General features: G+C 39.5%; 1 protein-coding gene across 1 annotated transcript in view; it reads left to right on the top strand.

The window, feature by feature from the left end:
- shank2b (SH3 and multiple ankyrin repeat domains 2b) overlaps window positions 1–13,170 on the top strand; it is a 300,073-nt gene that overhangs the window by 130,858 nt on the left and 156,045 nt on the right. Inside the window, exon 10 of the mRNA XM_085277877.1 lies at window positions 12,898–12,975. Coding sequence (XP_085134003.1) covers window positions 12,898–12,975 — 78 coding nt within the window. The remainder of the gene's footprint in view (window positions 1–12,897; window positions 12,976–13,170) is intronic.

Here is a 13,170-nt window from a genome sequence, read left to right on the forward strand (position 1 = left end):
TCTGCCTTCTGAATAGGAAGATGTAGGTAACACCAGACTGCAGATGAGCTGCATACAGGGCTGGACTGGGACAGAAAATTGGCCCGGGCATTTTGACTAGATGGCCCTATAATGGCCCACCATTATAGGAAAAATCATAAAGCCTTTGAATGAAAATAAACACTGTTGTGACAGTGATGTACACTGTTTTGATGGTATATATGCATCAATCTATCAATCGTTTGTTGTAAGATTCAGATAATTATTTTTTAAAAGCGAGACATTTTAAATGAGAATAAGAAAGAAAAGTATTTATTTGTGCCCCCCTCTCCCTGTTAATGCCCTACATGCCCCCCTGGCAACACTTTGCTAGATCCGCCCCTGCACAGTTACCAGCTGTCAGCTACTTAGAAAAGGATCCTGGTGTTATTTGTCTCTCAGAAACAGTTCATAACTTCCCTTCAACTCATTCATGTCACCTAAAAGGTAAACCTGTTTCTCCATCACCTGTTCAGCTCTGATGATTCAGTAAGGACATCTCCTGGTTTCATCTTCATGTTTCCCTCTCACCACATAACCAAACCATATCATGACCAGCAGCTTTTACAGCTGTGGCTCCAGCAAACATCAGCTGATACTAGAAATTAATATTAAATAAATTCTAACAACAGCTGATCAAGCTTAAACGTGCTGCTGTTGTTTAGCGCGACATCCGCTGGTTTCCTCTTTCGGCGCAAAGTGAGCGATAAACAAACAAGAGAGCTGATCAGCTGATCATTGATCAGTTTTCATGATTGAAGTAGAAACAGGAGAGGGAGGGGGGAGAATGAGAGAAGAAGAGGCAGCTGTGCAGCGTAAAGACACAGAGTAACTCCAGCTTTGTGTCTTTTTCATTGTAGCTGAATTACGGGACAAACTGTTCCTTTTCACCTCAATAAGAAACGCGTAATATTTTCTCTGAATACCAGACGGGACGGTTGGCAACTCTAATAACTTATGAACAAAATAAAAGTTCAACATCATTAACTTCATAGCACCACCCAGCTGTATAGAAACTCCGTCATGCTAGCTAGCACGCAGTACGGAAAAAGTCAGAATAACGAAAATAAACTCCACCTAAACTTGGTTTATATCTGACCCAGAGAGACTGCAGGTCATAACTTCTTACCTGAAGTTCAGTTCACACTTGGACCGGCGGCCGCCTCGGGTCTCTTTTCCTTCTGTGGCCCTTTTCCTTCATCCACCTGCTGGCTTCCACCACTTGCTAATGTTACTGAATCTGTGGAAGCTCCGCGATAGCCACCACACGAAGTAACGAGTAACGAGCCTATCTAAATCCCAGTAACGACTAACGCGTTCCTGATTTTGGCATAATAACTAGTTACCGTGCTCGTTACCACAATAATAACGTAGTTACTGTAACGCGTTACTTAATAACGCGTTAGTCCCAACACTGCTCTTCACTTTGTATACACTTTGACTGCTGTGCAATAATGTTTGCATTACCACGCCAGGTAATGGGGTGCATTTTATTAAAAAACTCAAAGTATTAATGTCTTCACTACAATGTTCACAATTTGCCTCCATATGTAGAGTTATTTATCAATGGATAAATAAATATGTCTTAAATTTTAGATTCCTCAAAGTAGCCACCCTTTGCTTTGTTGACAGCACTGCAAACTCGTGGTCTTCTCTCAGTAAGCGTCATGATGCAGTCCCCTGAAATTGTTTCCCTTCACAGGTGTGCATTATCAGGGTTCATTTGTGGAGTTTCTTGCCTTCCTAATGGGGTTGGGACCATCAGTTGTGTTGTGCAGAAGTCAGGTTGGTACACAGCTGACAGCTCTAGTTGACAACTGTTAGAATTCATATTATGGCAAGAACCAATCAGCTAAGTGAAGGGAAATGACAGTCCATCATTACATTTAAGAACTGAAGGTCAGTCAGTTAGTCTGGAAAATTTCTGAAACTTTGAACGTGTCTCCAAGTACACTGACAAAAACCATCAAGAGCTACAATAATACTGGCTCACATGAGGACCGCCCCAAGCACCTCAGATCAGAGCCCAGATAAATGCCACACAGTGTTCCAGTAGCAGACATATTTCTACATCAATGGCTCAGAGGAGACTGCATGAATCAGGCCTTCATGACCAAATAGCTGCTAAGAAACCACGACTAAGGAAAAGCAACAAGCAGAAGAGATTTGTTTGGGCAAAGAAACACGAGGTATGGACATTAGACCAGTGAAAAATCTGATGAGTCCAAATTTGAGATCTTTGGTTCCACCCACCGTGTCTTTGTACAACACAGAAAAGGTGACCAGATGACCTCTACACCCATGAAGCTTCATGAGCTTCCCTTAATGAGCGCAACAAAGCAGAAAACCAAAGCAAAGGGTGGCTACTTTGAAGAATCTAAAATATAAAACATTTCACACTTCTTTGCTTACTATATGCCTTCAGTGAGAATCTACAATGTCATGAAAATAAAGGAAAACCGTTATATGAGAAGGTGTGTCCAAACTTTTGACTTGTTGTGTAGGTGTACAAAAAAGTGTTTGTGTGAGTGGGTGAATGAGGCATGTTGTCAAGTAGAGTAGAAAAGCCCTGTGTAAGTATCATACCATTTACCAACTCTGACAGCCCTAACTAGTTTTAACCTAATGGTTGCATACAGTATATGATCATTTCTCTGTTATACTGTATAAAAGTCTTTCAACTGGAAAAAATAAGAAAAGAAAAGGTGGCCGTGAATGCAACCCTCTATTTCCTGCTGACAGGTACATTACAGTATCTCACTGAACTGATTTAACTATTTTAAATGCTGTGTGCTCCTGTGTGCTAATATATGCACTCCTGCTTTTGTTGCTGACTCCACCGTTTTCGGTTCTGCTATGACTGCATACAAACTGAATACAGTGTGATTTCCTTCCCTTTTGTAGCAGTCTCTTTACAAGTTTTTCATCATGGAAATGATGTTCTGATGTTGAACTATGGGCACCTGGTGTATCCCAGGAGTATACCGTCCTGAAATCGTAACTTTTAACTCTACATTATTTGTGACAGCAGCCTCTCAGTTTTTCTTTTTCTTTTCTTGGCTCTTATTATCTTGATTGCCAATGGTTTAGGCAGTCTCTCATTTACCATGTGATAGAAATGACAAATGGGACAAAAGCTTAAAAGTCAATTTCACTGTGATGATCTACAAAAACACTGTTCTCCTCATCATTCCACATCATGTCTCAGGAGCAGAAAGAGATATGGATGTAAACTGCAACTTAATAGGTTGGCTGAGGCATGCACATACACTTACTTGGATGTGGAGCCACTTCACCCCTCGTCTAAGACGTTTCTTTAGTTCTCTTGCTAGGATGATAATTGTAGTTGAATTTAGCAATAATCTGAATTTCAAAAACAAGTGTGGCTGTTTTTCTGAATGGGCTTGAGCAAAGCACAGTGGAAGGCATGTTTCTTCATTAGCTTGAACATGCACACATTCTAGCTTATTTTGACTTGCTTGCACATAAATACACACATAGGCACACACGCACTGCTGTTACAAATAGCTCCCAAGAAAAGCACACAAGTGGAAAATATATTTTGAGGATTTTTTAAATGTTTATATCTTCCAAATGGAGTGGGATTTGTACTGAGTAGCAAAAAATAGCTCGTATCTGTTGATAAGTCTAACTGAATGTGCACAGATTGGATTTCAAAGACCACTCTGCTTAAACCTATCTTTATACTCTTTATCTAAAGGTCAGCAGTGCCCTCTAACACTTGTTTGTAAAGCCAGTCATCTGAGACCATTTAACACATTGACCTTGGAGTGGGGCCAGTTAAGCAGAGAAGTACTGCTTTGAATAAAAAGCAGCCCACTGATTTATTTGTATCAAAGCAAGAAATCACTGCCTTTTAAATCCAATCTTTACCAAAGGAAACAGATATGACATTGATCTGCAAATGAGAAACTAAAGCAATGTTTTAGTCTCTCTTTACCTGTGGATTTATTCTTTTCCATTCACCTGGCTGCTGTCATTTTTAAAGAAGTGGAAAACCTTGGAACCTTTTGACTTCTGAGGCACAGTGAGGTGAACTGGTGTGAGAAGAAAGACTGTTTGATGATAATTTTTTACACCACCCTTGTTATGAGGGGAAAACAGGGGTGGATGAAACCATCTTCTGGTTGGTCAAAGTAGCCATTCATGTTACCCGAATCCTCCAATCAATTCCTTTCTAATTAGTTTTGTTACCACATTAATTTCATCTTCCTCTGTCTCTTCGTCATGTCTCCACAGCTAGTGCTAACAGCAACAGACTCATGTGACAGTGAGGCCTGGTTACTAGCTGTTGCCGGTACTAATGTTCTGACAGTTAACATGTTGGTCTATTATTAGTTTCTTTTTATTGTTTTCTCTCAGCTTTTCAGCTCCACTTCTTCCAAACTAAACTTTTTCCACAAGCTGCGTGAGCACGCAGCGAAGGTAGGGGAGAGACCAGTCGCTGAGAGATTTGTTTGGCCAATCCAGTGTCAGTAATGAAAATGACAAAATGGTAGTTCTAAATAAATTCTAAATGCATTTAGGACGTTTTTACTCACTTTGTCTCTTCCATGATGTTATTTCTCTCTCCAACAACATAGGTTACAATTACATTAGCATGACCAATTATGCAAATTAGGCGATGACATCATTTAGCGACTTCTAACGATTTTTAGGACAGCCACTAGAGATTTTCCTTACTGAAGAGTTGGCAACACTGCATCAAATTAGCAAAGGTGAGGAAGCAAATGTTCTACACTGCTCTTTGCACCCATAGCTCTGCTAAGCAGACCTTTTTTAAAAAGTCCTTGTGCTTGTAAAATTATATTTATCTTCAGTATTCACTCACGTAAATTTACATCATGGATATATGAATAATATGAAAGGACACTGCAGTTAAAAGGACATTTGATCCTCTCAGTGTGCACCAGAGGACACTACCTGTTGAAGGTGCTAACACAGCTAATGCTAGTATCGCTGGTGTAGCCCCACTCTTGTAGGCTCATTTTAGCTTTTGAAAATATTATATACCAGCAATACTAGCTAGCTGCCATTTTTAGTAAGCTAATGTGCTCTTTATAAATAAAACGTCAACCACCTCAAATTGTTAAAACCACCAACAAGCCCTGTTACACTGACATCATTTTGCAGCAATGGCTACAAACTACAGCCTTTATAATAATGATTAAAATGCTGTCTCATCATTTCAGATGTTACCACATAGCTTTTCTGCAGGAGTTGAAAGAACTGTGATAACATGATTAAAATGATGTCACTAACATGACTTAGAGATAACATGATTTATCTTGTTGAACTTTGTCTGGAAACATTTCAGGCCTCTTCAAAATATGTTTAAATTCATCATTATTGAATCGAAACAATGAATAGGATTGAAGCACTACTGAACGCCGAGCCATCAAAGGGTATAATACCACGAGTGGGGTAACGTTTTGTAGCTGTACCTACACCCAGTGAACTGTTTTATTAGAAATTTGTAGAAATTCTGTATAGTCTGTGTGCATAATGTTTCTGGATATTGTGATGTACATATGTATAATATATAATGTATAATCATTTTCAGAGATCATAATACAAGTTGCGTTATTAAATCACTGATGATATTTTCATTGATTGTTATTTTTAGATAATCTTGTGTGTGTAGGTGTAGGGTTGTTTGTGGATGTCACATTGGACTCCCCTGGGGGATGAGGGCACACTCACATCTGTTCTGGTGTTACACCTTTGGCAGATGAATCAGCCTTTTGGCACCTGGCACACACATAAGAAAAGCAGCAACCTGGACTTTATTCTCCTTTAAGTCACAGTTACAATAATTCCTAGAGACCTGGATAAAGTTATTAAGACGGATGTCTGTAGCTTGGACAGCTTGGACATTTAGTTGTTTCAGGAGTTATATTAAAGTTATTGATACAAATGAATGTTTGCTTTCATTTTGCATTATGTTGTGAATACCAGAAGGTTACTGGTTGTTGAGAAGAGATCAAATCACTACAGTCATACAAATTTCAACGTGCAGACGAGGTAGATTCAACCGAATTTGGTCACTAAAGAGCTTAAAAATATATGAAATCTTTCCTCCCCTGAAAACTGAAACGTCAAACTTACTTAGTTACGTAACACATAACACATGATGCTCCTAAGACCTGAACTCTTGTTTATTGTTTGCATGTTTAACTTCTGTAAGGTATTTTGGCTTAATTGGATCTGATAAGTTTAAAAAACTGAGCATCAACTTTGAACAGAAAGGACGGCATAAAGTTGCTGATGATGTTCTTTAATATGCAAAATTAAGTATAGTTGTTGCATGGAAGATGTAAAACAGCTTTTTCTCCGTGTCAGGATTGAGCTATATTTCAAAGGAAATTATCATGTGCATTACTCCACAGCTGCTGATGAGTAAAAACATCATTTCAACCGTGCAAAGTACACAATGGAATGATACATGTCAGATGCAGACGTGGAAAAAGTACTTACATGCTTACTTAAGCAGAAGTACAGACATCTGTGTTGAAAAGTACTCCAGTAAAAACTGAAGCGCTGAATCAATTTCTTTACTCGTGTAAAAGTGCAAAAGTAAAGGCTAAGAAAGGAAAAAGTAGTTCCTTGAAGGACGTTTCTACCATCGACTTTTATGCAAAAGTAACTGAACCTTGTGCTATATTAAAGATGATTATAAAATACTATTAGTACAACAACTGTTTTCTGTTGCCTGCATTGTAGAGAGTAAAATGAGCACCACACATTCAGCAGCGGTGGGAGCGTAGTATTGGTTGTAGTGGTTCAGCGTGGGGAAAAGAATCAGAGCTCTTCAGTAGATTTTCTTAGTGTACAGGCTGTGATCAGCTGACCTGCTGCTCTCTGTGTATTTAGACTAGAGATGGCACGATACCACTTTTTTATGTCCGATACCGATACCGATATCATAAATTTGGATAACTGCCGATACCGATATGAATCCGATATAATGTTTTTTAATAAACAAAACTGTTTTTTAAATATCTTGCTGCATTTTGTATAAGTTCATACTCAAGTTTAAAACAACAACTACATTAAGCTATTCTGTTATACCTGTATGCAAAAAAAAATTTCATAGTACAGCAATACTGATCAATCTAATAAACTTAAACCTACACCATCCTCCCTATTCTGGTATTTTAAAGAGTACTTAGCGTAAATATTAAGCAACCTAACTAATAGGGTTCCAACTCCCAGCAACAACAAAAATAAATAAATAAAAAATAGGGAACCACCCCTCACGCTCCACCTCATGATGCTTAATCGACGTAATCAACCTTAATTTGATGCAGTGTGAAAAAAAATGCACAGAAATCAATTATTTTTCAAGAAATATTAAATAGATTCAACATCTTTCTTCAACAAAATTGCAGACTGCACAGATGGTACCTTCCCAAAGGAAAAAGTAGTATAGCTTACTAGGGTATATATATTAGACTTAATAGTTACTATATACAGTAATTGACTTCTATTCATTTTACATCAAATTAAAACTTTGGGTGTAAGATAATTATTTATTAAAAGCTAGACATTTTAAATGAGAATAAGAAAGAAAAGTATGTCTTTGTGCCCCCTTTTCCCTGTTAATGCCCTATCGGCCCCCCTGGCTAAACTTTGCTAGATCCGCCCCTGCACAGTTACATCAGCAGTAGAAAAAGATCCTGGAGTAGAAAGTAATATTAAATAAATTCTAACAACAGCTGATCAAGCTTAAACGTGCTGCTGTTGTTTATCCGCTGGTTTCCTCTTTCTGGTGCAAAGTGGACCAAAAACAAACAAGAGACACGGACTCACGACAGAAAAGCCGATCAGCTGATCGTTAAGCAGTTTCATGATTGAAGTAGCAGCAGGAGAGGCAGTCGCTTGTTAAGCTTAACGCAGGAATGCTTTACAAACATTCAGAGATGGACTTACACACTTGCTTTACTTCTCTCGGGATAACTTTGTCGGAGATGAAATGCCAGGTAGCTAGCGAAGCTCCACATGCTATCCAGACCACTGACAGGTCCGGCATGCCACAGCCGCTCTATCACGTGATGCATACTGCTCCGACGTGCTAACGTTCTGAGGCGAGTTACGACGTGTTGCAAGTTTTGTGAGGTGCTTTCGTGATATTTAATGGATCGGATTACATTTTTTATTTTTCTCCGATATCCGATCCAGTAATTTAGGTCAGTATCGGACCGATACCGATAAGTAATATCAGATCGGTCCATCTCTAACTTAGACTGAATTCAACAAGATGTAAGCAGATGTTTCATGTTTGAAGCGGGTGTTTCACAGCTGTCTTGGCTGATTTCCATTTCCTACAGTAACAGTATACTTTTGATTTTGTCTTTATACTAGACACTATACAAATGTTACAACAGTGGAATTTAGTAAATTAGTCTAAGTGTCATCAACTTAAATGCAAATTATTCTTCTATATTTGATGTAACCAAACGCTGACCATGAGCGTCACAGCCACCGTGGACCTGTCCAACACAGAGCCTCATCAAGTCAGGTTTATTTATTTATATAGCACATTTTAAAACAACAGGGTTGATCAAAGTGCTTAACAATCAGCAAAAAAACAGCGAGACATTAAAAGGCAACGGTATGCGGTATTTGACAGGGAGCCAGTGTAAATTAGCTAGAACTGGGGTGATGTGATTATACTTTCTAGAACCTGTTAGAAGACGTGCAGCAGCATTTTGAACTAACTGCAGACGGTAGAGAGAAGAATGATTGAGGCCCAGGTATAAAGAGTTACAGTAGTCCAGTCTAGAGGTGATAAATGCATGAATACATTTTTCAAATACTTTCACTGGAAGATAGGGCTTCGCCTTTGATATCAAACGTAACTGGTAGAAGCTATTTTTACCACTGAGGACACTTGTTTATCTAATTTAAGAGAGCTATCCAAAAACACTCCGAGGTTTCTTACCATGTGAGAGAGAGCTGCTGTTGGCCTTCTACCGCTCCTCAGTGGGGAGCGTGCTCTCCTGCTGACTGGGTGTTTGATATACACTACTGAGAACAGGAAGGCTACGCAGAGGCTAATTAGCACCTCCCAAAAAATAATTGGTTGCCACCTCTGGAGGCCATTGCCAATCCTTGCATCTCAGGAGAACCAGGGCGCTCAAATGTGGCCACTTGCACCCCGCCCACCTGCTGTTTGACCCGCTGCCCTCTGCTCAGCACCTCATGTTAATCAGGTTCCACACTAGTGATGGGATTTCCGGCTCTTTTTAGAGAATCAGCTCTTTTGGCTCCGAACCGGCTCTTCAGGTTGTTTTGTTGCCTTAATTAATTTATTATTAACAATAATATAAAATTATGCACAAAAGGAATTACTAATGTAAAAAAGTGGTTTTATTTATATATGTTTATATATAAATATATGTCGTGGCCCCTAAAGACAAAGCACGTACAAACTCCAAAACACATTTCTAGCTTTAACTGAACTTCAAAACAGAGCTACTAGATCACTTAAATTACACAATTGAAAGCATATGTGTATTGTTTGTGTATTTATACACAGGCACTCATATATATTCAAATAATTTAAACAAATGTTCATTTACCTGTTATTACCACACACCAAATCCGGTCGTTGGTACTTGCTGGCTTGTGTAGCCACTAGGTAACAAAAGCTCAACACTGCCCCCTAGCATCCTGGAGCACTTCTGTTGTCTTTTGTACCTGTTTTGAAGTTTGTATATGCTTTGTCTGTAGGGGCCACCGTAAATATACTTTTATTTATTCACTCCACATAAAATGTAATAAATAAATCATATAATACAAAAATCAACTATTCACATTTCAACTTTTAACTACCGTAACTGTCGGGCTATAAGCCGCTACTTTTTGCACAAGCTTTGAACCCTGCGGCTTTTAGTCAGGTGCGGCTTTTCTATGGATTTTCCATGATTTTTGTCATATCGTAAGACGATTTGTTTTGTGTGTTCCGCTGTTGTACGGCACTACGTTGCCTGGCGGAAGGATCGGGGTTCAAGAGTGGTATGTTAGTCACATGTCCGTCCGCCAGGCAACGTAGTGCCGTACGAAGTAGCGCGAAAAACAAACTTCAAAGTAGCGGTACGCGTTCAGCGGGAGGCGTGGATGATGAGCGGCGATAAACTTGCGAAAAGCAAGTTATGCCCAACTCCACCGGTGGATTCTGACAGCGTGGAAAAGTGCGAAAACATCCACGATCACCAACGGATTTTGAAGGGCTGGACTGCTGCATGATGGTGAGGAGGACACCGCCACGGCCCTTCTGAGGGTGTTCGACTCTGACACTGACAACGAGGATTTCTTTGGTTTTGAAAGTGACAACGAAGGAAAGAAGCTGAGAGTGGATGACGAAGCCACCCTGAGCCTGTTTGTATCCGACACTGGAGAAGAGGACTTTGGTGGTTTTAGTGCGCAGGAAGAAGAGAAAGATGGTGGTGAATGACTGACTTTTCTTCTTGTTAAAGCCGTGTCACTGCACCTGAGCTGAATCTATTTTTCTGGTGTGCTGTAGGTTATTGTTATGTACTACATGTGCAAATATGTACCCATAACTTGTTTTTCAAAATATTAATAAAAGGGGTGTGTCTCCAAACAGCCATCTCTTTCCTGACAATTCCCTTTGTGCATATTCTCTTACATATGATAAGTCAACATTGAAACACCTGCGGCTTTTAGTCAGGTGCGGCTAATGTATGTACAAAACAGGATTTTCCCCTGATTTTGGCTTGTGCGGCTAATATTCAGGTGCGCTTTGTAGTCCGGGAAATACGGTATTTAAATTTTCAGCTTTTTCCTTTTAAACAAATTTAAAGTGAAACAACACAAAACTCTGCAAACCACAACACAATTAAATATAAATTATAATATGAAAACAAAAAGAAGATGCATATTCTCTGTCATATGGACCTGCATGAATTAACTTTCTGAATCCTTTATCATCCGCAAATGAAAGTAGTTGTGGATGATTACTATACCTTTCTAATGTGAAAACAAAAAACCTACGGCTCGCGATAAGGAGCCGGCTCGCATCGTTCACGTCAAAGACCCGGCTCTAACAACCATTTCGTTCGCGACCGACACATCACTAGTCCACACCTCCAGACTTACAAACAGCTTCTTCCCCTGGGCCATTTGAACTGTTAGTATAAACTGAAGCCATGGTCTGAGTAACCTGAATCACTCAGGCCACTCACACACGGACGCTATGCAGACCAAGTCTTTTCTTTGCACTACTTCCAATCACTTTGCCACTATTTTGTACTCTAATGTGTAGCTTTCTCTTATTTTTGCATATATTTCTCCTGTTTGCTATTTATTTTAAGTATTTGTTACTTGAATTGAAAAGGAGGAGTAGAATCACCATTGTCAGAAAACAAATTCTGTATTCCTAACTCATTTTTTGGTTTACTTATTTCTCTTTTTAAACTGTTGATGTTTTTTTGTTTTTTTTGCTTGAGGGTCCTGCACGGTACCTCTGTTGTCTCTCTTCTGGACACAGATCTATGATGTCATTCCTGAGATCTGCTGAAGCCACTCGGACAGTTTAGTGGTCACTTTAGTGTGGGTAACACTGTAGCCTTCACCTTCCACATCTCGAGCTTCTCACGTTCCCTCTTCCTGATGATGCTGACAGACAGAAAGAGAGAGAGCAATTGTTATTTGATTCTTTTGGTCGTCTCTCTATTTGTCGATGACAATAAAAATAAAGAATACTTCAGTCTCATCTCCTAAAACTGGGGATCTGGAAAAATAAAGATTGATAACATCTTCAGTGTCTGTGAAGCAGAGGGGGGTTATTTGGATCAATCTTTTTTTGGACTGTGATGCTGTGCATCATAAGTTTGTATTAATTGTCACTGCTGCTCGAGAGATGGATAGAACAGGTTCCAGTGCATAAATGAAAACCTAAAACCTAAGTGAGAATTCACCTTCATCTTCCTCACATTACAGGCGATGCAGAGTAAAAATCCATCGGTAGTTGAAGTTTCCATGGCATCCAAACTGCAACAAACGGGATTAGCTCAGAATTATTGACTTTCGACGTGACCTTTCTCACCATCCCTCTGCCTCCCCAGGCCGTACATCTGCTTCGTTCCTTGCTTCTGGTTGTCTTCTGATAGCCCTGCTTTCCTTCACAGCTCTAAAATGTACCACACGTACAGCTACATGTAAATTCAACTTATATAGATGTTGTCGTGGGGTTACTACACACCAGATGGAAATGAGTAAAAATAGAACCCGTGCATGTCTTAAAATAAGAGGCTGAACGTCTAATCAGAGAAATATTTGTAATGCCGACTTTACAGTACAGATTATGCTTCTGTATCAGTATCTGTGTGACTGATTTTTCAACTCTCAATAGCTTATTGTGGATCTAAAAAAAGTATTTATATGCATGTGTGTGTGCTCAGTGCATGCGTGGTTGAGCACTTTGTGGGCGATTTGTGCAGCAGATTCAAACCCCTCAGCACTCTCCATCTCTGTTCTTCTCTCTTCCTCTCTCTCTTTTTGTTTTTCCATCTCTCTCTCACCCTCACTCCCTCTTTCTCTTTGAGTGGAGCCATAGAGACACTGAAGCTCCATTCCTGATAGGTATTAGATGTTCTTTTTCTTATTTCCTCCTGTATATCCCTGTGCAAGAGCCGGCATGCTCAGTCATTGATCAGGTCTTGCTCTATGCTTTTGGAAAATTCTGCTGATGTTACTGGAAGCTTAACCATCATCTTCTTATTTTTCTTTTTTTTGAAAAAGCAAAAGTAGGAGACTTTAAGGGTTCCAGTCTTGTCTTAGGGATGTTGTCAGCTGCTTCATTTGAGTGATTTTTCTCTTTTCCTTCCACAGGATAACTGTGCCAGAGTGCTGCTAGTTCGTGGAGCTGACAAGGAAGTAAAGAACTACAACAGCCAGAGTCCTTTTCAGGTAGTGTAAAAAAAAATCTTCAGTAGTGTTTGTGTGTAAGTGATTATGGAAGATTGATTCCAGCTTTCAGCCTGGGGAAACCGTCTTCAGAAGCAGCACATTTTTTTCATCCCATTTGTTACCATGGCAACGGTGCAACATGGTCAAGGTCAGCTGCAACCAGGGATGTAAATAGCTTTCTTGACAATATTCGAT

This window comes from Mchenga conophoros, linkage group LG1 (assembly GCF_057382185.1).
Source record: "Mchenga conophoros isolate Kocher_MC1m ecotype Shallow Benthic linkage group LG1, M_conophoros_male_GT1.1, whole genome shotgun sequence".
Lineage (NCBI taxonomy): Eukaryota > Metazoa > Chordata > Actinopteri > Cichliformes > Cichlidae > Mchenga > Mchenga conophoros.